At 42.8% G+C, this 27,125-nt stretch overlaps 1 protein-coding gene and 1 long non-coding RNA gene across 6 annotated transcripts; one reads left to right on the top strand and one right to left on the bottom strand.

Moving 5' to 3' along the window:
- Nucleotides 1-1,579: 1,579 nt before the first annotated feature.
- On the bottom strand, nt 1,580-26,199 carry SERTM1 (serine rich and transmembrane domain containing 1). Of its 5 annotated transcripts, none has more exons than XM_006057539.4 (4): nt 25,966-26,199; nt 24,579-24,728; nt 24,109-24,174; nt 1,580-4,468 (listed from the first exon to the last, which is right to left on the bottom strand). In XM_006057539.4, exon 4 carries the CDS (start codon nt 4,297-4,299, stop codon nt 3,976-3,978), a length of 324 nt encoding a protein of 107 aa, XP_006057601.1. In that variant the 5' UTR covers nt 4,300-4,468; nt 24,109-24,174; nt 24,579-24,728; nt 25,966-26,199; the 3' UTR covers nt 1,580-3,975. The 5 variants fall into 5 exon arrangements, with proteins under 5 accessions (XP_006057601.1, XP_044783300.1, XP_006057600.1 ...); XM_044927365.2 differs by lacking the exon at nt 25,966-26,199 and adding an exon at nt 25,130-25,266; XM_006057538.4 differs by lacking the exon at nt 24,579-24,728.
- LOC123329010 lies at nt 8,362-24,216 on the top strand. The gene is made up of 2 exons (XR_006544169.2): nt 8,362-8,490; nt 24,047-24,216. It is a non-coding gene; the product is annotated as an uncharacterized LOC123329010 (long non-coding RNA).
- Nucleotides 26,200-27,125: the final 926 nt, after the last annotated feature.

The following is a 27,125-nucleotide window of genomic DNA, read 5'->3' as shown; positions in this document are numbered from 1 at the left end:
TCTCTGAATAGTCAGGTGTGGAGTGAATACCGGGATCAGTGAGCTCTGCTGTAATAAAAGGAGTGGTACTAGAAATCGTCTCGTACAAACTAGAGATGTTTAGGCACGGCTTTGAAGTCAAAGAATGAATAAGGAAGAACTAGTGTACCCTGCTCACCGTTGAGGGCAGGGTTGTAGTGAAGTCAGCAGACTGTGAAAAATGATGTGTGGACCTTGAACACTGAGAATTGCTGTTTGTTCCTGGGAGATTTGTGTGTGAGTGTATGCTACACACACACACACACACACACACACACACACACACACAGAGGGTTCTAAGAGCTGCCCACTGGTGACCAGGAAGAAAGAGCACGGTTGTCCTCTCAGGAGACAGCCTGAAGAGAGCCCTGGGAGCCCCAGAGCTCCTGTCAGACTCTTCCCCCAACTACCCACTGGAACCACCCCCCACCCCTCCACGCACCCTGTTCTGTCCTGAGTTACTCAGGCCCTGGGAAATGCAGTGCTGAAGTGTGAGTTCTGTGTGTTCTGCCAGGTAGGAGGGATCCTAGAGGGCTTCCTGAAGGACAGGGGACCTGGTGTTGGTTTGAAGTGGGAGCCTTGGGTGGGGGAACGGCAGACCTTAGGCAGCACGTCTAGACACTGGCATTTTTCTTGGAGAATGGTTCATTTTCATTCACTGGTTCATTCATATGCTATTGCTTTCTTTTGGATTGTGGGAATAATCTAGTTAGGATACCGTGAAATACATTTTCTGTCATTTTATAAATCTCGTTGGTGACCCCCATCCTCTAACCTAGTCTGTTACAGGCACACAAGCTTGTGAAACAGGTACTTTTCTCATATCCCTCTTCCCGGGAGCCCAATGTGATGACAGCAGTTTTCCACCGGGGAGGGTGGCCTGGAGTTCAGCTGCTCCCTCATGGGTGGGGCTGTGAGCTGTGTGTTGGGAAGGGGACACTTCTCTCAGAGAAACAGCCGTTACTTAGGCAGTAGTCCAGAGGGAAGACCTCCCTGGTCTCCACAAATACGCTCAGGCGATATATGTGACCCTGAGCTTCCGTGGTGGCTCAGATGGTAAAGGATTCGCCTGCAGTGCACGAGACCCATGTTCAATCCCTGGGTCAGGAAGATCCCCTGGAGAAGAGCATGGCTATGCACTCCAGGATTCTTACCTGGAGAATCCCATGGACAGAGGAGCCGCCTGGCAGGTTATACTCTATGGGGTCTCAAAGCGCTGGACACGGCTGATTAACACTTTGACTTTCCTCTGCCACCGCGTGTCTCACTGACCATGAGCATCACCCAGGGTCCTTGTTAAAAATTCCGGTTCTCTGGCTCCCTCCTGAGGTCTGGACTGTGGCCTGGGAATATTTCCTGAATAGTTCCCAAGCATCCAGGTGATTCTTCTGATCAGGGACTTTTGGAACTCACTGCCCCAGAGGGAGGGGACCCTTCAGGGGTGGGGAGAGGCTGGCGTTTTGATCCTGCTTCAGTGAGGACTTGAAGGAAAAGCCTTCCCAGGAAAGAAGCTTGTGGACTGCCTCACTGAGAACAAACAATAAGAGAAGAGCCAGGCTTCCAGTGGGCTTGATTTCTTTATTTATAAACCAGTCTTCCAGCCTTCCTGAACTTCTTAACGCAAATTCATCTCAGGTTGTAGAGTCTGTTATCCTGACAAGCTGGGAGTGAGAAACCCTATTTTATGTCTTTGAATGTTGCTCCCAATCGCTAACCTTGAGAGCTGGAACCATCGTGGAGGGGGGTTGGGAGGTGGGGAAGGGAGGGGTGTGCCTGAAAATTTAAAAAAAAAAAAATTAGTTTTAGTCCTAGAAGCCTTTAGATCTCTTCCAGAAGGAAAGTGTAAAGTTACCCCCTTAGAACAGATCATTCGCAGATTATACTGTCATGTGGCAAATTTGCTCCTTTATTTTTTAAAATCAGTTCATCCGAGTCCTTTTTTCCTTGGTAACCAAAATAGCACAAGACTAATCAAAGAGCAAAAGTGATGATATAGATGCCTCTGTAATCCTGTGCAGCTTTCACACAACTCTTAATTGGGAAGGGTGTGAATATACATATATATATATTATATATTCTATGTTGTGTACAGACACACACACACACTGAGAATGCTAATAATGGTCTAAAATAGCAGTTTTTCCAGTCCAGCATTTATACTACATAATAACATTGTAATACACTGCTGTGCTTTAAATGACAGCAGAGGGGAAATTTTCACTCATTATACATTTTAGGGCTGCAACTCTGTGCAGGTCTTATAGTGTTTGGGGGGATTTTTGATACATAAACCTTCCAATATGGTCAGATTTCAGTGAGGCTTATGGATTAAAAAAAAAAAAAACAAAATCTGATCCTCACTGTGAATTCACATCTCTCTCAGCATTTTAGAATGACAAAGGTATGCCCTGTAAAAATGGTGCATTCTTTACCCCACTCCAGTTCTGGATGGAGAATCCATGCAACCAAACCAAAGGGTGGCTTTAAGGCCCCACCACTTCAGATTATTAAATATTTTGGATAAGAAGTGTCTAGTTGCCCTGGGCAGATGGGGCCATGCTGATGCAGGGGCTTTGCAGAATGAATACATTCAATGTTTACACCGTAGACCACTGATTTCAAAAATTATATTAAAATTCTTACTCTTAAGATGCTGCAAAGGAGCAAAGCTCTTTGCTTGCTTTGTTAGTTTTTTGGGGGGCAACTTGAGTCCCTCCATATTCCATGTCTGTGCTCTCGAGAGTGCTTCCTTTCATGCACAAAGCCCCCGAGTTCAACTGTGCTTGGCTGACCACAGTATAGCAGCCCCCTACCCAATGTGAGTGTTTACAATTTTAAACATAAATCCACATCCTGGAATCCTAATGTAGAGTATTATGCTAACACACAACAATGAATTATCAGAGACATGTAACATTCACAGAGTATATAACAACATAACTATTAAGCAATGGAGTCTTCTAAGTTTTGCAACCTAATGTGAGTGAACAGACATCTGACATCTTGGAGTCAATATAATTCTGCACTGAGCTTATGAAGACTGTGAAACTGAATAAAGGAACATACTTTCACAACCACAAGGAGTGCAAAATACAACTAAATGAGTATTTTCCGTATGTATGATTCCCACTGATGGAAGTTACAGATACAAAATAAAAATTTCCAGTGTCTGTTCTGGTGCCTGTCTTAGGAATAGCAACAGCAATTATCACAAAGAATTCCACAAACATATAGTCATTAAGACTATAACATAAGTAGGAAAAAAAAAAACACCCCAAAGCAGAAATATGTTACAAACAGCATCATAACACTTATTTGTCTTGCTATTAAAAGTTAAAGTCTTCCAGAACTTCTCCATATATGACTTAATTCATCAATAAATGTGATTTTCATTGGTTAAAGTGAAATGAAATAAAACACTTAGCATATTTTTGCCTCTGGCTGTAGAGATGTTATACATGAAATCCAAACTGATTTTTTTTTAAAACTTGGTGTTTTCCACTTTATCTTTTAAATATGTAAAATATCTTCTACATAGCTCAGACTTCACTTTGCCAGTTTCTGCTGGCTCCATTGGTTTCATGGTTTTGTAAGAGAAACAGAAGTGCAGAGCCCTGACCCTGACCCAGCTTCCTCTGCGAGGCCGCCTCAGGTGAGTTCAGCCTCAGGTGTCCAGCAGGGTGGCCTGCCCCGCCGAGAAGCCAGCTGCAGGTTATCAAGCAGTCTGGGTGAAATTCCTCACCATGCAAGCATTTCTGTCAGCATCAACTCCTACATTCACAACAAAAAGCATCATGAACAGAAAAAGAAATCAGGGCTGAAGGAGGAGGAGAACCAGGTCTAATTGGTGAAAAAGAACAACATGGGCATTTCTTTCCTGAAGTGCCTGCTTCCTGTGATACTTCCCCTGAGGGAAAACTTCAGCGGCCACGGCACTGAAAGATTCTTCCATTTTCTTCAGGAGGAAAGGTTCGAAAAAGTGGACCTTTGCGAGGAAATACTGCAGACTTCCAAGTTGGTGAAAGAACTCCCAGCGTCGCTTGGATACTCCGGGTAGGAGGAACTGGAGGAGATGATATTTTTGAGCCTCTGGAGGGCGATGATTAAAAGCAGGAGCAGAAAGGCTAACAGGCTGAGGAATATGGACACATAGATGTAGACATTTGACAGGTGGCCTGAGGACGGGTCCACCGATGTGGACAGGGATGTGGGAAACAGCTGGAGGAAAGTTCCGTTCTCCACACTCCCCGAGAATGCAGAGGAAGAGTCAGGTTCAGACATCTTTACCGAAGGTCACAGAATGCACAGTGTATGAAAGTCAGTTTCACACAGGGGTTAAAAGGGACAGAATCAGCATTCCTTCTGCTGTGATAGCATCAGCAAACACTGCAGCACAACAGAACTTCTCAGTTTCCAAGCAAAGGCGACAGGTGCCAGGTGTCCATTGACACTGCAGAAACAAAGACAAAAAACCCCAGACAACTGAGTGCATTATTCAGAAAGAAGTCACATTGACTCTCATTTCCAGTTTTCATTTCAGCATGGCTTAATTATAAAATCCATCAGGGAGGGAAAAAAATGAAATCACTTTCCCAGGAACAAGTAATGTTCCTGACTTTATGTTACAAATGATGATATAAAAATGCACTTTTATTTGATCTCATAGTACCCTAGGTGCCAGGTTTCTCCAAAATAAAAAGGAAAGTACATTTCTGGTGTGTTCCATCTGCTGAGATTTCAACAGATGCTCCAAGCCTACTCTGAGAATAGGACCCCAAAAGTTAGCTGCAAACCTTCCTCCTCCAGAAAATGAATTCCCTGCACTGTCCAGCCCACTAGCACAACTTTTTTTGACCAGTATTTCCTTCTAGCATGCTTTGGAGAATCACTGCACGTGTAAGCTTGCTTCTCATAATTTGCTGACTTGTTTATAAAAGTGTATCTCTTTGGGATCAGGGGCCATTCCTACATGTTTGTTTCCTTTTAGGTCTACCTCTGTATTCTGTTCTGCATATTTTAGGCATTGAATTAAAAACCTTTAGATTGATAAAAATTGGATTTCCTCTTAAGAGTAGAAACAGTACTGGGTTTGCTGTCAAGAGCCTTAATTTTGAGGCCTGAATTCTCCTTCATCTTTGGGAAGCTAGGCAAATTGCCTAGCTTCTGAGCTTCATTTTCCTCATCTGTAAAATAGTATAGTACTGCCCCAACTGCACACTGTGTTATGCAGGGATCAAGATAATAGACAGGGGAGCACTCTGTGAACTGTAAAATTGGGCCAAAATGAGCTCAGTGTGTGTGTGTGGTGGCAGGGGGAGGTTCATCTGTATGTGGGGTGTATGTGTATGTGGTATGTGTGTGATATGTGTGGGGTGTGTGTGTGTGTACGTGTGGTGTGTGGGGGAGTGAGGGGTGTGATGTGTATGGGTGTGTGTGTGGGTGTATGGGTGTATGTGTGGGTGTACGTGTGGTGTGTGTGGGGGTGAGGGGTGTGATGTGTATGGGTGTGTGTGGGAGTGTATGTGTGATGTGTGTGTGTGTGTATGTGTGGTGTGTGTGGGGGTGAGGGGTGTGATGTGTATTGGTGTGTGTGGGAGTGTATGTGTGGTGTGTGTGTGTGTGTGTGTATGTGTGGTGTGTGTGGGGGTGAGGTGCGTGTGTATATGTGTGATGGGTGTGTTGAGTACAGGGAAAGAAATGCTCTTGGCCATGTTCCCCTCCTTATGTGGTCCCTGTGAGGAACGCCAGAAACAAAGTGGACGGAGCCAGGCGGGCATCCTGGGAGGGAAGGTGTGTGATTCTGCAGGCTCCAGGCATGGGTGTGGGTGTGGGTGCGGTGTGTCTCTACCACCCTCGCGTCCATGACTGGAGAAGTCCCAGCCAGCTTCTGCCTAGTCCGTGTGGGGGCGAGGGAAGCAGCCTGAGGGAGAATGATCCCTCTGATGGATGACTCTCTTTCCTCAAATCCAGCAAAGATGCTCTTCCTAGCTCTTTATGGCATTGAACCATTTGGTTGTAAATTTCCAGATTTCCTTGCATCAGATGTAGTGAAATGCTGTCTCTGTACCCTGGCTTTCCCTTTCCCTAACCTCTGCCTGCATTTTACCTTGACAACTTGCCTTTCCTTCCATTGCTCAAATCTAATTAAGTGACTGAGTCCTTGAGGGGCTGACAGCCGCCGCTGTGGCTGTGGCTGTGGCTGAGCGGCACTAATGATTCCCAAGAAGGAGGGACCCTCTGAGAGGGCTGCCCTGGCGGCAGTCAAGCCAGCTAACAATCTCAGTGACTCCTCAGAGGAGGCCATGGGACAAGCTCTTAGTATTTCCTAAAATAATGAGACTCCCATTCCTCATTACACTTTGGTGATTTTAATTCCATTAGGCTGCTATAGGCTCCTAAGGATCCTTTGAAAAAAAAAGAGGATCACAGTGGGACTGCAAACTTGTTCCACTGATCTGGTAGAAATACCATGCCTTATACAGCAGAAAAGTGCCCTAGCCATTCATCTGTAGGGAAAATAGCAGCATCTCAGAGACATCATCTTGGAGAAGGGAACGGCTACCCACTCCAGTATTCTGGCCTGGAGAATTCCATGGACTGTCCATGGGGGTCTGACATGACTGAGCAACTTTCACTCAGAGACAGCATGGTGCATAGGGAAGAATCGTGTGGACTGAATGGAAAGAAGTATTCAAGATGTTCTGATAAGACCTCCTAAGTCTAGCTGAGGAAACTAAGGACAAAGATGCTGTCTTGCATCGATATGACAAAAATAAATGTATCTAATTAGAAGATAAGCCAGAACTTTCACCTTTTATACCATCCAGTCTCAATTTTCCTATCCTTTGGTAGTAATGACTTTACTCCTTCTTTTTCTGGCATCGGTAAGAAGGTAGGGGCTGTGCATTTTGTGTTGTTCTTCACACAAACTAGTTTGTAGGAGAGGCAGAGCAGGAATTATTATTTCCATTTTGCAGATGAGGAAACCGATCAACAAAGAAATTGTGATTTACTCAGGGTTCACAGCTAGTCAGTAACAGAGGACAGAGAGGAACCCATGCCTGAACCGTGTTCTTACTTTCCTCAACTGTGGTAGGAAGAAAAAATGACAACACTCTGTTAGTTCCTGCCTGCCACTTACTTCAGACAAGTTCACAGTTCAGTCTTGGTATTTGTTTTCCCATCTGTCCAATGATACCTTTCTACCTCTCCACAAGCTCCTAAGTTAGGATGTGACACTGTGTCCAAAATCATGCTTTGAAAATAAAAAAAGTCCATCCAAGTAAAAGACCAGTAGATATAGGTCTTTCTCAATCCCTCGAAGGACTAGAGGGACTTCCAGGTCTCTGCTAGTCCAATAACTGACACGTACAGGTCATACATTCAGCTGAAATTGGCTGAGTTCTCTAAAACCACCTTTGCTACTCAGCTCTGTATCATTTTCTGGAGGTGGGGTTGGAGGCACCGAATCAGACACTGGCAATTCAATGATAGAGCTCACAACTGGCTGCCAGTTGCTAAATCCAAGGTATACTATTTACAATGTAAATATTCCAAGAGCACGTTTCACCTCCTAAAGATCACCTTCTTTGAGACAAAAGCCCGTTGTTAGCCTCAAGTGTCTATGGAAAAGTTTATGGCAACTGAGGCTGAGAATGTTTGGGGAAAGTGTCTGACTTTCCAAGTGGCCTTGAGACATAATGGTAGAAATGAACAGATGACAACTTGCATCCTTATTCAACATTTCACAATTAAATATCTTCTCTAAATATTCTTCCCCCAATATTTTAGATTTACTATTACTTTCAGAATACTACCTAATTTAAAATGACAGATCTACAAACTTCATTTCACTCTTCTACTCCAAAACAATAGAGTGTACACACTGTTAGAATCATTTTAACTTGATGACATCACTTCTTATTTTCTTATAGATGTCTTAAAAATGGATAACTCTTCTTTCTCTCTGGTGAATATTTTGAGTCTGTGTATAATGCTGAGGATGACCCAGAGTGTATGTGTTTAGTCACTGAGCAGTGTGAATGAGGCTGTAGGTGGTACTGTGGAAACAAAATCAAACAAGTGTGTTTCAAGATGCTGCTTCTTGGGCTGTTTCTCCCAAACAGATTAGGTTCAAAGGAAAAAAGAAAGTGATTTCATCTGAAATGCATAGCCTTGACCCATCCAGGGGCAGCGAGAGCAGACTCTCATTTCATGTGGCACCTAAAGCCATGTGAGGATTGAGATGCATTTTTTTTCTCTGACCCATTCTCAGAATTTTTTTTTTTTTTTTTTTTTTTTGAGAAAGGAAGAAGAGACAGATCGCATTATAAGTGAAGATCTGGGGAGATGTTTCAGTTCATGATTAGCCAGCTATCCCTTTATCTCTTGGAATAGAAAAACGTGCTGGGAAGAAGTCTACAAACGGCAGTCACCTCCTGAAGCGAGGAAGGATGGGCGTGTGATCTCACTGTGAGTCCGGTGGGGTGGGGAGTCAGAGGAACCACACAGCTAAGGCAGACCTGGTGGAGGGGGGCGGGCCTCCGTTGCATGTCACTCAGTGCCCAGCCTCTGTGACTCCTCTGAAAGAATGAAAGCTTTCCTTCCCAAGGGGTGATTATGAGGACTGTGAAGCTCTGGAGGAGCAAAGCATACTCTCTGCTATGTGTACCTTCCTGCTTAGTGAAAGGAAGGAGATTTGATAAGCCCTCATCTCTGAGTGCTCTCCCAGAAGCACTGCAAGACCCCTGGGCGGCCAGCTTGTGGGAGGGGCCTCTGCCAGGGTCTTGACTTCTACAATACAGTGGTGGATTAAACCCAGCCTACAGTCAGCCTCCAATCTGGCACAGCAGTCTCTGAATTTCTGACCTTTATTTAAATACATTTCTATGTGAATAGCAACTCTGTGAAAGGTTTTTTGTTGTTGTTGTTGTGGAAAACTGGGACAAGCTGCTTTGTTCCATTGTGGACATTATTTAAAGAGTGCCCTAGCTGTTAGGATGTTGAATCAACAGTTCATGGATATCACGCCCTGCTGTGTCATTCTCCAAAAGGTGGGCCTCCCAAACCATTAGCAACAATTTGATACAGTATTAACATGCATGGTAAAGGCTCTTTCCAGGTCTACAAATGTAAAATGTAATCGTATAATGTAATGAATAGTTTTAGATGATATATTTGATCCCTTTCTTTGTAGGACATGTAGAAACTACCATTTCCAGAATCTGGAGGGGAACTTATATCTTAGCATAGTTGTTTCTAGTTCTACTTAGAAAAGAACATGTTTTATATAGGACCTTGAACTTTCCTTTACAATTTGCATGATTTTCTTTTCTCTTAATGCTTTTTCTTCACCTAGTGGCCTTTTAGGTCATGCTAGGTAAGAGAAGGTAGGTGCTGACAATACATACTTGCCACCCACTGCAAGTGAAGATTTAAATGTAAATTTAAATCTTCACTTGCAGTCAATGGCAAACACTTACCCTAGGCTTGCAATAATGAAAATAAAGTTCATTATATTACTACTAATCTTATTCAAAGCTGATTAAGCCCATCCATGCATGTATGCTAAGTCACTGCGGTTGTCTGACTTTGTGACCTCATGGACTATAGCCCACCAGGCTCCTCTGTCCATGGGATTCTCCAGGCAAGAATACTGGAGTGGGCTGCCATATATTTGCTTATTTGAGAACTGCTCCTGCTTAGTCAGTACAGTGCTTTGGGAGAAGAATTTTGTGTGAAAATTAGTGGAATCTCATTATGATTCCCTGAGTCAGCACAATAAAAAATAAAACCAAGTAAAGAAAAAAACTGAGTCTATCTGCTATTCAATGTGGAGTTAGAGAGCCATTTCTGAAAAGAAATGTGGAGAGATAAAGTTTCTGGATAACGTCCTGGAATTCATGGTCTGGTCTGGATGCATGTGTGCTAAGTCACTTCAGTCGAGTCACGTCCAACTCTTTGCAACCCTAGGGACTGTAGCCTGCCAGGCTCCTCTGTCCATGGAATTCTCCAGGCAAGAATACTAAAGTGGGTTGCTATGCCCTCCTCCAGGGGATCTTCCCAGCCCAGGGATGGAACCTGCATCTCTTCTGTCTCTTGCATTGGCAGGCGGGTTCTTTACCACTAGTACCACCTGGGAAGCTCCCCTGGACTGGATAATGGCAGCCAAAAATTAAAATGAACAGTCCTCTTTATCTGTAGTTCAAAAGAATGATGAGAAAATGTAATCAGAACTTTTTCATAGTACTCTGGTGAAAATTAAAGAAGTGTTGGAGTAACAGCTTAGTATCTGTGATTTATTTTCAAAACCAGTTTCTAGGGTAGGTCATTAGGTGGCTTTGGATTCAGTCCAATCCCTTATTATCTCTTTTTACCTCGGTGATGGCTTTTATCTCTCTGGATTAGCCTCCGGCTCAGTAAAATATTTCCTCAGCAAAATAATTAAATTATTTTCAGAATACTTTTATGTTAGGCTAGTTATTTTGTTGTGATTCTTTAAAAAATAGTTATCCACATAAGGTATAATTCACAGAATATTCAGAATATACCTTTCTTGATATGCAAAACAGTGTAGATTGAATGAAATTAAAAAATAAAAATAAACAACACAAGAAACTATTTCTAAAGGAGATAGGAACCTAAGTGACCATCTATCTTGTATAGCCTCAAAAGCAATTATAGATATGAGTTCCCTTGCATCTATAGCACTGTTTTCCTGGGGAAATCAAACTATTATTTGTAATAAAGTTTTGCTACATTCTTGTGAACATTTTTATGCCAAAATCTCTGCCTTAGTAAGAATAATTATTTTTAAATGATACTCCATTAGAAAAAATAAAGTTTAAGTGGATAATTTTCTGGACAATGATGCATGATGCATGCATCTCAATCATGTCTGACTCTTTGCGACCCCATGGACTACAGGCTGCCAGGCTCCTTTGTCAATGGAATTTTCCAGACAAGAATACTGGAATGGGTTGTCATTTCCTCCTCCAGGGGCTCTTCCTGCCCAGGGTTCAAACCTGAGTTTCTTTTACCTCCTGCATTGGCAGGCGTATTCTTTACTACTGTGCCACCTGGGAAGCCCCCATTTTCTGGATTAAAAAGGTCAAATATAAAACCAGTATTAGGCATAGTATTTTTGTGATTTTGTAATGATGTTTAGAAAAGACCAAGAAGGGGTCTACCCTGCACTTTGGGAAGATTGGACCCATCTATGTTATTAACACAATGAATCAAATCAAAATGAGAAAAGTGGCCTCTTAAAGGTTGAAGGAAGCAGGAACTGGCTCAGAAGTAGCAGAACATGATAGTCACTTTCAGGGAGCAGGAAAAAAGATTATTGGCTATACACTTGATTTAAAGAAAAAGCAAACCGTCAGAGAAATGACTTGAATATCACAGGCAAAGTTGAAATGAATCAGTGTGAAGAAAGATGGTAAGAAGCCAAGATCGACCTTTCAATCAATGTTACAGAATTTTTAATGAGGACTTTGAGGTGCAACTCCCTTCCTCCACTCAGCTCTGATCATTTCCAATTTTTTAGAAGAATATTAAGAAAAATATATACTATTTTAATTCTTGGAGCAACTAGTATACAAAAAAGCTTCCTTATTTTTTTTTTTTTTTTTTTACATTTTTAAATTTTATTTTTGCTGCCCAAGGGCTTTGTCTAGTTGCTGTGCGAAGGCTTTCTCTAGTTGTGGTGAGCAGGCTGTGGGACACAGGCTCAGTAGTTGTGGCGCATGGGCGTAGTTGCTCTGGGGCATGTGGAATCCTCCCAGACCAGGGATCAAACCTGGGTCCCTGCATTGCAGGGTGGATTCTTAACCACTGGACGACCAGGGAAACCTGCTTGCTTATTTTTAATAAGACGAGACATGTTTTAAAAAATTCTCAACCATGCTCTGGTTGGAGAACCATGCTCTGGTTGGAGAATGGCATTTCCTCCTTTCCCATTGCCTTTCATTCTATCTCCACAATTAAAATAATTTGTATTAAGTTTAGTTTGTGTCCAATCAGGAAATGCTCCTAACAGTCTCCTTATGGAGTATGATATTTGGGAAGATTTTGTTCTTGTAAACTTAATTTTGCAATTGCCCTAAGTCACTTTTTTAAACCTTCATAGGTAGACCACAAGGTATTCCCGGTCGACTCTCTCAGGCTCCAGGGGCCTTTGAGTGCCCCTAAAACTGTTCTAAGGAGACAGGGAAGAGCTTGGAAATGTGGGATTTCTATAAGCTTTGATAAAGTCCACCCTAAATTTAAGCAGATTCCTCTGAAGTAGGCAACTATGGGCCACTGGGACCATGCAGCATAAGAAGAAAGTAAGTGAGCTTGTACAACTCCTGACCAATGCCACTCTTTATTCTCTTGTTTCTATTGTTATTTTCCTTTTTAAATACACATTTTTCTGTTTGTGACTAACCTGATCCCTCTTTCTCTACATTTCCTTCCATCTCCCATAGGTATCTAGGCAAATGTGTTCAGTGAGAACTTTTCTGATGGCATATGCTTCTGCATATGTCTATTATTGTTTTGTGTATACATTATCTTGTAATTTTTCATCTGTATTGTAAATTTTCAGCTTATAAGAATGGATATATAATAAATGTTTTAGTCACTTCATAAATTAAACCCCAAGCTTAATTTTCCATTGAAATATCTTGGTAATTGAGGCATACGGAAGACAGAAAATAAGTTATCTAATATATCCACTTCTAAAATTTGCACCTAAGAATATGCCAAAACCTAACAAACCATTCTCTTATCTATAAAAATCACATGTACGATACAATTTGAAAAAAAAGTGATGATATAGGTTGTTTGAAAAGAACTTCAGTATTAGCAAATTAATTAAACAGGCCATGATTTATTTATATTTCTCTGTTGACAACTATAGTCATGTATTTGTTTAAACTAAGATGCTTTATAGCCTCTTCTTAGAAATGGACTGGAATATGACAAGTATGTGTGTTTTAAGTCCTTCATTTCCCAGCAAGGACTCAGACTCACAGAGTCTTCCATCTGATGACATTTTCAACAAAGCATTTACTTGAATTAATAAACCATCGCCCCTCATAATTCAACTACAAATAGAACCTTAGTTGATTACATAGTGTGTACACTGCCCAACCCTCCTGGATATTAGCCCAGTGCTTAGCATAATTCATACATACGGATTCTACTAAATACATTCTTTCATTCTTCCAGTCCTCCATGGCTGAGAGTCAACGTATGATGATGCTTTCCACAGTGAAACGGGTATTTAAAAATAATAATGCTTGGTAATTGGCAGCTTAGGCAGGCTAAGTTTTGGCTACAACCAGTTTTGGCTGTATTACATTATTTAGTATTCAGCTGAATACTCGGAGAAGAAAAAGTAGGATGCAGATGTCGAGATTTATCCTCTAATGCAATGAAAGATCCTTGGACCCATTAAAAGGAAAAATAGCTTTGTTATAAAGGACATTATTATGACAACTGGGGAAATTTGGGTATAGACTGTACATTGGATAACTGCATTGTAGCAATGTTAAATTTCCTAAGTGTGATATAGGAGAACGTTCTGGTTATTAGGAAATACATGTACAAAGTAAATAGCACAATAGCAGCAACTAACCCTCAAATGGTCAGCCAAAATAAAAAAAAAAATAAGTACACACACACATACAGAAAGAAAAGATGATGAAACAAATGTGTTAAAATATTAGCAACTGATTAAAGGATATATAGGTGTCCATTGTTATTATTCTCATAGTTTTTCAGTAGGATTGGTGATCTTTAACATATAAGTTAGGGAAAGATGGTTTATCCCCAAGGGTATTAAGAAAATATATTTGGTATAATATGCAGTAAGTCAGTAAAAATGTTAGAAGCTTCTAAATAAATAAGCCTGATTAAGCCTGACTTTTCAGTGGGCTTTGGAGAAGTTCAAATATTTGCTGCACCATCAGCTTATGATGCCCAGAGGTACAGGAAGTGAAGTCTCAGAGAATGAGAGAGAGGAGGTTTGATACTCCTAGGGAACTAGATCCATAGTGGCAGGACAGGCTGCCTGAACACCAGGAATGGTGACTGGCCAGCCAGCCTTGCTCATGACTTCACTCCACTACCACTCACTGGTCTGAATCTCTGTCTGGACCTCCAGATGAATGTAAGATGTTCGATGTTCATCTTACGCCATCAGTCATCCTCAGAGGCAGCCCAGGATATCTTTCCTGCACTTTAAATACCCAGTCAAAGGGAGGGGCTTTGTAGGTATCCTGATTTAAGAAAGAGTAGTTTTCTTTTTTAAAATAATTGAGATATAATTGACATATAGCTTCCCAGGTAGTTCATTGGTAAAGAATCTGCCTGCCAATGCAGGAGACGCAGGTTTGACCCTTGGGAAGGGAAGATCCACTGGAGGAGGAAATGACAACGCCTTCCAGTATTCTTGCCTGGGAAATCCCATGGACAGAGGAGCCTGGTGGGCTATAGTTTATGGGGTCACAAAGAGTCAGACACGACTGGGCAACTGAGCATGCATTATTCTTTAGTATAGTAGTAGTAACTGACATATAACACGGTATTAGTTTTTGGTTGTACAACAATGATTAGATATTTGTATATTGCAAAAGGATCACTACAAGAAGGTAATATGTGCCACCACCCACAGTTGTAATTTTTTCTTAACGATGAGAACTTTTAAGATATTAGCAACTTTAAATATACAATGCAGTAGTATTAACTACAGTCAACATGACAAATGTTATATCCCCATGACTTACTTATTTTATAACTGGAAGTCTGTACCTTTTGACCACCTTCTCACATTTCACACACCTCCCGCCAACCAACTTGTTCTATGAGCTTGTTTTTGTGTTCTTTAGATTCTACATATAAGTGAGATTGTGTGAATTTGTTTTTTGGTCTGACTTGTTTCACTTAGTATAGTGCCCTCAAGATCCAAGAGAGAGTCATTTTCTATTGAGGGCTAGTATGTTGGCAGGCTCTGGGGAAGGTCACTGAGACTCCCAATAGCCAATGAGGTCCAGGTTCCACACAGGGCCCACAGGAAACACAGAAGCAAATAAACTCAGCAAAAGCGGGAGACTTGATTTAGGCATCAAGCATCGGTCTTCAAACTCCAAGTTCAGCAGATCAAAGAACTCATGCTTCCTGCATCTCAAATTTAGCAGCCACCTCCCTGATCGCTCTGGTTTGGGTGAGTTCTAATACTATTGTGGCAAGAAGAATAAACCCAAATACGTGAACTCTCTTACAGTTCAGGGTCTGCATCTTTTGAAATAGGAGCCAGTAAACAATTTTTAAAGAATGAAACGGCTGCTTCTACTACTGCTGCTAAGTTGCTTCAGTCGTGTCCGACTCTGTGCGACCCCATAGACGGCAGCCCACCAGGCTCCCCCGTCCCTGGGATTCTCCAGGCAAGAACACTGGAGGGGGTTGCCATTTCCTTCTGCAATGCATAAAAGTGAAAAGTGAAAGTGAAGTCGCTCAGTCGTGTCCGACCCTCAGCGACCCCATGGACTGCAGCCTACCAGGCTCCTCCATCCATGGGATTTTTCAGGCAAGAGTACTGGAGTGGGCTGCCATTGCCTTCTCTGAAGAATGAAACTAGTCATTGAAAAATGCAGCTGCAAATTTTTTTTTTAATATGGAGCATTGATATTAATAGTGCTTTTCTTCAGTCATAAGCAATCATATGACTGAGGCTGTAGGTAGGTACCCTAAATTGATGAGTACCAGATGAGTCAGATTTTAGGCAGAGGTCACATAAAACACCAAGCATATAAGGAGACAAAGTGCCCTCTCATGGCTCTGAAATTACTCTTCTACCAGGATTCCCAAGTTCACCAGGGAAGGCAGGAGACAGAAATGAGGACAGTGTGTCCTTCATCAGGAAAGCATGTTCCCTCAAGAAACTTCCCATGGTCCTGCTAATCCTTTGTGTAAACAGAGCAGCAGAGCTTGCCTTAATATTCTCTCATTCGTCCTTCCTTTTTCTCTCTCAGGCAGCACAATACACTCAAAAGTCTGGCTAACAAAAACAATGTCTATGTGTTCCTTGTAACATGGAGCACCATGACATGGCAGACTATCAAATGTAGAGGAAATCAAGTCCCTGGCAACCTGTTATTTGAGATAACAACCCAGGACCAGAATTTGTCAAAGACAATATGGAAGCAATAAGCAAATGTAGGCTCAAATGCTCCCAGAATGTATTTCACTTTTAACAATGGGAAGAGGTCAAACTGAAAAATAATTAGTCATTATTTGTAGAAAACAGACTACCACACTAATGGCCTATATAAAAGACTTATACATTCTTTTAAAAGTGCAAATAAATATGGCTTTACTCATGAAAATCACGAGGATCTTTTATACAAGATTTATCAGACTTTGGCTTTGCCCTTTATGAAGGTTGAGCTCTCCACTTTACCTTTCAGGCTGTGTGCTTTGTGTTTTTTTTTTTTTTAATTAAAGTTGTAGGAATACCCTTAATCAGAAGCACACATTCACACATGACTCATTTCTCTTATATCTGAGTGCTTTTTTATTTCAGTGTATGTGCACTGGATGTAGAGGCAACATCGTGCCAGAAGAGTGGTGAGAAGTAGCAGGGGTTGGTGCAAGGATCCCCAAGTCATTGTGGAATGAAAGGAGGTCTTCAGAATGTGACAGGCAGAGGAAGCTGGATCTGACGTGCTTGTATAGGAGAAAGGATGTCCAAACGAGTTTGGAAAAACAGCAGCACAATGAATGACAGCAGCTGATATGTATTCAATAAAAGCATATACTAGTTGTGTGTATATGTATGTGTGTATGTGTATGGCACAGGGGTATTTTCTTTAATCTTCACAACTCTGTACTATAGTTATTATTATCCCTTACCTTGCTTTAACCAATGAGAAAATTAAGGATCAGAGAATTCAAAAGCTTGCCCAAGGTTACCCAGACACTTAGAGGCCAGACTGGAATTCAAATCTATATCCCCATGTCTCCAAATTTTATGTTCATTCCATTTCTTCTCTCCGGGGAGGTTGAAGATAAAGGAGGAATACATTTGAGACCTGTGGTCATCAGTGATGCTTACATGTTTCTGCTGTCCTTCCCTCTGTCCAGGCATGTTGTACGGCTGCGTGTTTCCACCCCCTCTGAAACTAGGGTGGCCACATGACTTGTTTTGATCAGTAAACTTTGTGGAAAATTTTACATGTGTTACTTATGGGTATAAAATGCAAGACTACATGTGAGATTTGCCACATGCCTTCCCTCTGCTCCAATCACTGTGTGAATTTGCTTCTCTTGTGGCTCAGCTGATAACGATTCCGCCTGCAATGCAGGAAACCTGGGTTTGATCCCTGGGTTGGGAAGATCCTCTGGAGAAGGGAAGGGCCATCCACTCCAGTATTCTGGCCTGGAGAATTCCATGGACTGTATAGTCCATGGGGTCACAAAGAGTTGGATATAACTGAGCAACTTTCACTTTCACCTTTCTTTCACATGTGAGATTTGCCTTCCCTCTGCTGCAATAACTGTGGATTTGGGCCAGCTTCTGCCAATCTGGGTTCCTGGGTGGCCTAAGCCAGTGCATTCACCCCTTTCTGGTTGTGTGAGCACTTAGTGTGAACAATAAGTAGACTTCTGTTGTTTTAAGCCACTGAGATGACTCGCTTATTTTGTACTGTAGCATAATCTACCTTCTACTGACTGACTCACTATGACAGCAGAGGTTACAATGGTATATAACAAACTGACTTTAAAGCAGTCAAATTCTGAATAATGGAGAGCTGCATGAATTACTATATATTATATTAAAACTCTCTTTTGGCACTGCTAAGAAAGTAGGTTGTAAAGCATGTTTTTGGTTAGCTTTAATTTCATACAAGAGTGAGGTTTAAAGGAATGAGAGTGAGCTATTGATACAGCTACACACATTCCCTGACAAGCTGGAGCATTTAGTTCAGTTCAGTTCAGTTGGCCAGTCATGTCTGATTCTTTGCAACCCCATGGATAGTGGCACACCAGGCTTCCCTGTCCATCACCAACTCCTGGAGCTTATTCAAACTCATGTCCATCGAGTCAGTGATGCCGTCCAACTATCTCATCCTCTGTCATCCCCTTCTCCTGCCTTCAGTCTTTCCCAGCATCAGGGTCTTTTCCAATGAGTCAGTTCTTCACATCAGGTGGCCAAAGTATTGGGAGTTTCAGCTTCAGCATCAGTCCTTCCAATGAATATTCAGGGCTGATTTCCTTTAGGGTGCATGAAGAGGTACTATTGTATATGGACAGTCCTGCCCAGCTGTCACTTTAACCTGCACAAATGGTTTCAAGAGGGACCAAAGTGAAAGTGAAAGTCACTCAGTCATGTCCAACTCTTTGCGACTCCATGGACTATATAGTCCATGGAATTCTCCAGACCAGAATACTGTAGTGGTAGCCTTTCCCTTCTCCAGGGGATCTTCCCAACCCAGGGATTGAACCCAGGTCTCCCACATTGCAGGTGGATTCTTTACCAGCTGAGCCACCAGGGAAGCCCAAGAATACTGGAGTGGGTAGCCTATTCCTTCTCCAGCAGATCTTTCGGACCCAGGAATTGAACAGAGTCTCCTGCATTGCAGGCAGATTCTTTACCAACTGAGCTATCAGGGAAGCCCTCAAGAGGGACTAGGGTAGAGACAATAAAGACATGAAGACTAACTCAAGACCCCTAATGGATAAAACAACTCATTATACAAATAATGGGATAGTGGTAGTGACTTTGGTTAAGAAAACTATTCTTTGATACAATCAATGATTCACTCAACAACTTGTTAACCATGTACTATGTAAGTTAAGGTGATAAAATATTACTATATGTGATTGAGTCTAATGCACATGCATATTTTTATAGTGACCATCTTGATTAAAAATTCTAAAAATCCTCCCTTATATTACCTACCTTATATGTCCCTTGCTACATAGCCATGTGCTACTTTTCCAGTCTCATTTTTCTCTTGTCCCTGAGAATGGTGTTCCAGGCATATCAAACTATTATAGAGTCCCCATATATTTTGAATTCTTATATTGAATTCTTACATTTGTATGTCTTCTCCCCAACTCCACCCCAAATCCAATCTGTTCATTCTTTAAGACTCTGCAAACCTTCCTGCATCTGCCTCATCTGGTAATTCACAGGTAATATAAATCCCTACCTATTTTTCTCTAAGCAAGTTTCTGGCTCCTTCTTTTGTATTCTCAGGATACTTTCTATACCTTTCTACAATAGCCTTTCTCACATTTTATTATACTTGTTATATTTGTTGACCCACTCGTCTGCTTTGATAGACTATGTACTCTTAGAATAGAGGACTAATCTTTCTATCTATCAATCAGCAATCTCTATTATAAAGATGCTCAATAAGTATTTGAAGGAATGAAGGAATCAAAGGGTAAAAGAAATGAGAAACTTGAAGCTTCTTGGAGAGGTAGTTTCTATCTATTCTACTTTTGGATTCACAATAATATTTATTGAATGAAGGAATAAATGATCTTGTATTAAATCATACTGATAAGGCAAAGGGTAGCTATTCAATAGTAAAAAAAAATGATGAACATGCCCTAAATTTATAAATATTTTAGTTAGGGCAATAAAATGAATAGTTCCATGCTCCAGAGCAAACTTGGACCATACTTTTATCAAGCAATTGTGTCTCTCAACAATATTCAACAAAGATTTTATTGAGTTTCCTGTCCACCAGGATAATGGAGGAATCTGCTGTCAACACTGAAATATATTATCATGAACGTAGTTGAGTGGCTGGAATGAATGTATTCTGAAGAGCACAATAAAAATCAAAAGGGAGTTTACCATAGTGACTCAGTGAAGATGTGACTGGATATGGAAACAGGATGCATTGTTTTTTTTTAAATGTAAAGTTAAAGTCTATGATAATCCCATTCTTTGAAAATTACCAAGTCTTGTACAATCACAGTCCTTGTCTCTCTGCTCATCTGTGGAAGTAAAAAGGGTCAAGGGCAATACGCTGATCACTGTAGGGAAGGGTATTATAACTAGCTGTGTACAGGAACACCATGTTTTGTGGTGCTATTAGTCACTCTGTCTCAAAGTTAAATACACTTTCCCCTCAAAAAAAAAAAAAAAAAAAAAAAACTAAAAAAAAAAAACCAATTTCAATAGAAAATGAGCACAGGAAGAGAAAATGTTTACATTTTTACAAATTTCTCAATTTAACTGCAAAGCCCACCTTAGAGATCAGTGCTACTATTCAAATAACCACTTTACTCCCTCAGGAATAGGTGGGTTATGAGTCCTTGTGAGAAGAGGAACTTCAAAGCACTGCTTCCTTCATCAAGAAGGTTTTACTACCAAAAAATCATCCAAACTAAAAAGTGTGCTTTCATGCCTTATTTGATTTATATTCTGGCTCAAGTTCCATCTCTCCTGGTGAATGAGTAATTAACAATTCAAGCGCTGGTGCGTGAACTGTACTTTGAGTAGCACTTCATCTCGATTGCAGCCATGGTAATGTGAGCAGTGATCTCCCCAGCAGTATTGTGTTAGGAAACTGATCCAGACTTCTGCTTCTTAGAAAATAATAAAAGGGATGAAAACAGTGGAGCACAAAAGGAGCAAATATTTTCTCTCCTCATTCACTGAACTAACTTAAGACACTTTTCATGCATCTAATGCATTCCTTCTTTCCTGCGTTTACTCTCAATATTGACTTTCCTCCGTGAAGGGAAAGTTATATGTATTTAATTATACATTAAAGGATAATTTTTTTTAATAGAATCAAGGAGTTGGAAGTCCTTAAATATCAAGAAACTGATGTCTCTGAAAGTTAACTGAATTTTGAAGGTTATTGATTATACTCCTAATGGAAAAAGAAGGCAGAAGAAAGAAGCCACAAAATGAGAGCCTAGGACTCCTTTCCCAATTTTAAATCCAACTAACTCAGCTGGGCTGGGTGGCCAACAATAGGAAATCAGATGAAAAACAAGTTAGTCAATTTCTTTTGTTATCCAGAGGTTAGTTCATGATACCAATTGAAATATGTGCCAGGCACGGTCCAATGGATAAATATAAGATCAAACTTGATAGAAATGATAAAGTGATGAGGACAGAATGAAGAATTTTGGAAACTTCAGTTGAACTAGGCCACCTTTGTTGACAAGGAATCTTTGAAGGTCTGAAAAGCATCAATCAATATTACACTGTCAATCTAAACGGCATGGTGCCCGTAATCTAGCACTTGAATCATGAAAACTGAGGTCAACAAGCTCACCAACGACTTTCTCATGAGGAATTGTTAGAATAATCAATTGGTTGCCAAGGCATGTGAGAGGCACGAGGGATGGTATTGTTAAGTATTTTATTTTTTGACCTGGGTTCCATCTGCATGGGTGTGTTCAAATTGAACACAAAAAATCATAAATTATGTGCTTATGACTTGTGTACTTTCACTATGGATGTTAAGTAACAATAAAAATTATCTTTTTAAGTGTGAAAAATATGTTGGGCATATAGAAGATACTCTGGATCACAGGGGAATATCTACTACTTGTTGGATGAATTACTGAGTCCTTTCTGTTTTACTGAAAAAATGCACAGCATTATAGGTCAATAATACAAATAATAAATTCTGAGAATTTACCCTATCGGGAAAAATAAGACAAATTTAAAGGGTGCATGCACAAATATGTACTCTGTAGCTGAACACTGGAACTACCAATGAGTCAAGGATTGGTTAAACAAATGATGGCAAGATTGTACAAATAGGGGATTCTGGTATAATCAAAAGAATTATGTTTTCTAACATGGAAAGACGCTGGACATGTCTGGCAAAGTAAAAAAGTAAACTTTAGAATTGTGCATAGTATGATTCTGTTTTTGTAAAATGATTACCAGCCTGGCTATTGCTGCTATGCACACACACAAAATTTTAGTGACATGCAAAAACCAAACCAAACTAAACTAAAAGAGATAAGAGGTTATGTACCAGATTGCTAACATATGGTTTTGTTAGCAGGTGATATTATGGGTATGTTCACATTCTATTTTGTGCATGTCTGCATTTGAATGTTGGTACAAGACAATGAATCTTAATCAGAAAATGCAGGTATTTTCATTAAGAAATAGAAGTAAAATTTAATAATAACTTATGCAGTAAAATATTCCTGATTAAGCCCAGAACTCTTTCTCTTTCTCCCCTTCCTTCTTTTTTGTAACGTATATGCTTAACACAGCCTTTAAAGTGGTTCATATGTACCTTTTATTTCAAAGTTTAAGACTCTCAGGCTGAGGCCAGTAAGTCAACCTGCCCAAAAAGACGTGACTATACTTTCTGTTACAGTTGCATTTTACAGCATGTTCTGAATGTTCTGTTTAAGAAATGAGACGAGTAAGTCCCTCTGCTATAATCCTGGTCACAGGAAAAGTGAAAGTGAGTAAGAACCAAACCAGCATGATTGGCAATAGTTGGCAAATTGCCAGTCACATCTGATGAGTACTAGATGACCATGGCAAAGGAAAGCTGCTGTCTTGGCTACCCCAGGGGGCAAATCTGTCCTCTAAATGTTCCCTGAATGAATATCTTTAGTGTTTTGACTGCGACTGAAGTCAACTTCTTGTCTTTGTGAGTTTGAAATAGGTTCTTAACAGCCACCTATCCTTTTGTTTCCCATCAAAAACTGTATTCAGGTCTGTTACCTTCTTAAGTTACACTTTTTAACAACTATTATAGGCTTATAATTTCCACACCTGTTCACTATTGTCTATAACAATGTCAACATCAAGATCAAGCCTGTAATATTGTACAAATAATAAATCTGGACTGACTGAAAAGTGAAAGAAAGTGAAGTCGCTCAGTCGTGTCCAACTCTTTGCAACCCCATGGACTGTAGCCTACCACGCTCTCCGTCCATGGGATTTTCCAGGCAAGAGTACCGAAGTGGGTTGCCATTTCCTGCTCCAGAGGGTCTTCCCGACTCAGGGGTTGAATGTGGGTTTCCCGCATTGTAGGCAGATGCTTTACCATCTGAGCCACCAGGGAAGAGTTTGATCTCCCATCTTAACACAACTTATGCATGTATGTTAAGTCACTTCAGTTATGTCTGCCTCTGTGCAACCCCACAGACTGTAGCCCACCAGGCTCCTCAGGCAAGAATACTGGAGTGGGTTGCCATGCCCATGGGATCTTCCTGATCCAGAGATCAAACCCATGTCTCTTATGTCTTCTGCATTGGCAAGCAAGTTCTTTACCACTAGTGCCACCTCAGAGAAGGTGATGGCAACCCACTCCAGTGTTCTTGCCTGGAGAATCCCAGGGACGGGTGAGCCTTGTGGGCTGCCGTCTATGGGGTCGCACAGAGTTGGACATGACTGAACCGACTTAGCAGCAGCAGCAGCAACGCCACCTGGGAAGCCGTTACAACTTCAGTTCAGTTCAGTTCAGTCTCTGAGTCGTGTCTAACTGTTTGCGACCCCACAGACTGCAGCATGCCAGGCCTCCCTGTCCATCACCAATTCCCGGAGCTTACTCAGACTCATGTCCATTGAGTCAGTGATGCCATCACAACTTAATAGATGACAATTTAAAAGTTAGAAACTCAGAAAGTATTTATGACAGTCTCTCGTTCCTGATGTGAATTCAGACACTGTTTTGGCTAGATTGTGCCATTTCATGTTTAGATATACTATTAAATTGTATATGGCTGCTTGACCATTCAGAACCCTCATTTTTTTGTTGCCAAAATTTAGTGTAGACTTAACAATGACGGTGTCTTGGTTCCAAAGGTGAGCATGGGTTCTGTTCATAGGGAACTCTTGAAGGAGTCATTCTGTGTCATGAGACTGAGCTTCTCAGAACACTTGATCCCACAGAGATATCTACTACAAGTCAGAATCAGAGGTGCTGAGGCCCTAGAATGTGGCTCAGTAGTCTGCTACCCTGGACCTGAAAAGGCCAGTGGATGTACAGATGTACACCAGCACATTATGTATCTCTTTACATTACAGACATCCAGGAAAATCTGCTGAATTGAACTAACCAGCGGCAGAGAGAACAGAATGGATCTTACCTTCGGTGAGGCTTCTTTAAAGAGAACCATAAAGGTGTGTGTGGTGAGCTCTTCAAAGCGCTTTGCCTTTATGTAGAGGAATCAAAGATAGTAAATAAATAAGCCAAATAAATAATAAGCCTCCAACCCAAACACAGAAATGGAACACTCCACCCATTTTCTGGAACTCACTATTCCCAGACTACTTCTGAGGTTGGCAAACGGTTCCCCATGCCTGATGCCCAGCATTTGAAGGTGACTGGGGCATCCTCTGTGGGGCTGGTGTCGATGCAAGACAGCCTCACTAACACTTCAAAAGGCCATTTGTCAATACATTATAGATCAACTGTGTGCGGATTATAAAGGGTGTGCATGTGTGTGCGCGGGTGAGGGTGGGGGTAAAATGCCTTTATACTTAGTAAAATAGTGCCAATATATTTAAGCATGCCTCGGAGCCAGATCACAAATAAGCTAAAACTAGTTAAATATACCTTTTTTTGTCTTTTTAAGGAGGATGCATTGGGCTTAATGCATTAGGGGGTTAAACCTTTGAAGAAAAGGGTATCACTTATTTTGCCTCTTTTCCTGTTGATAGGCAACTGTCTTGACAGTGAATCTGGAAAATCTTAAGTGAAAAGCACCTGGGGGAAAAGGAAACAAAAAAAAAGGCCTTTCGGGGCGTGGTCCCTATGGTGGGCCCGGGAATGCTCAGGACATAATCGCCGCCTGTTTCCCGCCCTTGGCACCTGTAGTCTGGGCTGAAGTAAATGCGAAGGCTGTGAGACGTCCTGTAGCCGTCCGATCCCATTCTCGCCCGCAAAGAACCACCCAAGTGCTTACTTCAGCACAGAATTTTCCAAAGGAAATTTTACAAGCAGAGGAAATGAAGGACAGTAAGAAACGGACCCCATCCCTGGAGTCTGGCACCAAACCCAGCAACAGCGGGGCCCCAAGCGTCTGGCGGTGGAAAGCGAGCGGGTGCCTGGGACTCAACGAGACGAGTCTGTGAATGGAGGAGTCCGATGCTCCCCGCAGGACTCACCTTCCTCCTCAATTAGAAATCAGACAGTCTGCCCATGGTCCACGGACCTCGTCAGGAAAACGCGGGATTCCAGCATCTCACCAGATCAGGGAAAACGGGGAGGAAGCCGACGCGTTTTCCAACAACAAGGACTCGGAAAACCGCCGCTGGGGAATGGCAGCCTGTTCCGCGCCAGTAGAACTTGCTCGGATTTGGAGCCACCGGGGACCGGTGAAGACGCACGCGAGGCAGGTAAGGTACAACGCGGGCGGTCAGTGTGCGCGCCGCGAGTCCTCAGGAAGGGAGGGGTGACCCTAGAAATCCAGGTGGGCGCCCAACAGATACGAACGTGACCGCACACACCGCAAAGGCGAGAATAACCTTTCTCGCAAAGGCGAGCGTGCACCGAGACACACTCCGCAAAGTGTGTAAGTGCCTGCACTTGAGCGGGTGAATCAACCCATCTCTGCAGCCGCAGACGCGAGGGCAGACATCCCCGGCGCCCCGTGTCCGGGATAGAAGCGGGTCATCCCGGGACCAAGGACACGGCGTCCTACTGTAGCCCCGAGGAGTCACCCGGAGAATAGGCAGAGACGGGCAGCGGAAGCTGCTCGCCTGCGCGAAGTGGACACATTCGGGGGTGACCAGAACAAGGAGCTCAACCGCTGGGAGCCGGGGAGAGTTGGCGAGGGAGGTCGGGAGGGAGCGAAGCCTCTGGGACCCGAGGCCACCCCAGGAGAGGAGTCGGGGTGCCGGTAGCACAGGGCAAGCCCCCTCCAGCGCTCGGCACCCCGCGCCTCCCCGGCTCCCACTCCTCTGCCTGCGCTCGCGGACGGCGTCGGGAGCCCCTCACTGACCTGCGGATCGGGGCGCGCGGATGTCCCCTGCCGGCTCCCGAGCTCGGGGTGGGACGGGCTGCGTCGAGCTCCTCGCGGGCGCTCCGGGTCTCGCCGATCTGCGCAGGAGAAGCGGTCGGCGGGAATGGTGGAGCGCACCGGTGCTGCGCGCGGCTGGGGCGCACGGGCTGGCGGCGGGCGCAGCGGGAGGCTTCCCTCCGCCCGGCAGCCGCACAGCCAATGGCGGCGAGCGGGGCCCACTCCCCGCCGCCCCCCAGCCGCTGCTCGGGCGGACACTCTGTGCTAGGACTGGAGCCAGGCTCCGGCAAGGGAGGAGCTTGCGCCAGCGTCGGAAAATCCTGGAGCGGGAGGAGACTCTTGCGCAGGGAACCCCATCTGGGGAAGGCAGATGTGGTGGCCTTAACTTTTGTGCGTGTGTGTGGGTATGTGTGTGTGTGCACGCATTGAGGAAGGCGACTGGGGACTTAGGGACCTTTCTCTTCAGGCAAAAGCATCTACTTTCTGACAACTCTTCCCCTCTTTTGTGAATCCCACGCAGCCCCCACTCCAAACCACGAGTCTCGGTGCATCACAGGAAGCCCAGCTCTGAGCTGCGTTGGGGGCATCGCCCGGTCCTGTGATGTGCCTCGCCTCAGACCTCTCTCCTCCAGCGTTTCTCTTCTTCCCACTTCCGAGACCTTTGCCAGATCATCAGATGAAATGAATAGGATTGCAGTTTCCATCACTGACAGGGAGACAGGCAATCCTAGAAATTCCCTACTGGGCCACTGGCTCAGAGAGTCACACATCTTAAAAGAACTCTATACAGGGAGCCTTTAACTGGTATGCCTAACACCGGTTACCTACCACTCAGCCCTGTGACCTTCCCCCAGTGATTCTGGATTCCTGTTTTTTCAACTGGAAAGCGAGAGGCTTGGATGATTTGATGTCTGAGGTCTCTTCCACTTTGACAATCAACAATCCAGGTGGCCCTCTGGCCTCTATGGCCTGCGAAGGGCTGAGCCCTGGGAGGTGTCCCTGGCGTGGCCTCCGGTCCCTGCTCTGCCTGCCGGGCTGCATTCACCTTGGTGTCATCTCCCTGATGAGATGGCCAGGAGCACAAACCAATATAAAAAGATGCTGCTCAAGCCTTGGTGACCATGTAAACTTGCCTAGATACT

This window comes from Bubalus bubalis, chromosome 13, assembly GCF_019923935.1.
Source record: "Bubalus bubalis isolate 160015118507 breed Murrah chromosome 13, NDDB_SH_1, whole genome shotgun sequence".
NCBI classification, from domain to species: Eukaryota; Metazoa; Chordata; class Mammalia; order Artiodactyla; family Bovidae; genus Bubalus; species Bubalus bubalis.
The sequence above is the reverse complement of the archived record's forward strand: the minus strand, read 5'-3'. Positions and strand labels throughout refer to the sequence as shown.

Excerpts from the sequence above, each read along its gene's own strand:
- SERTM1 (XM_006057539.4), bottom strand. The coding sequence starts at position 4,299 with ATGTCTGAACCTGACTCTTCCTCTGCATTCTCGGGGAGTGTGGAGAAC.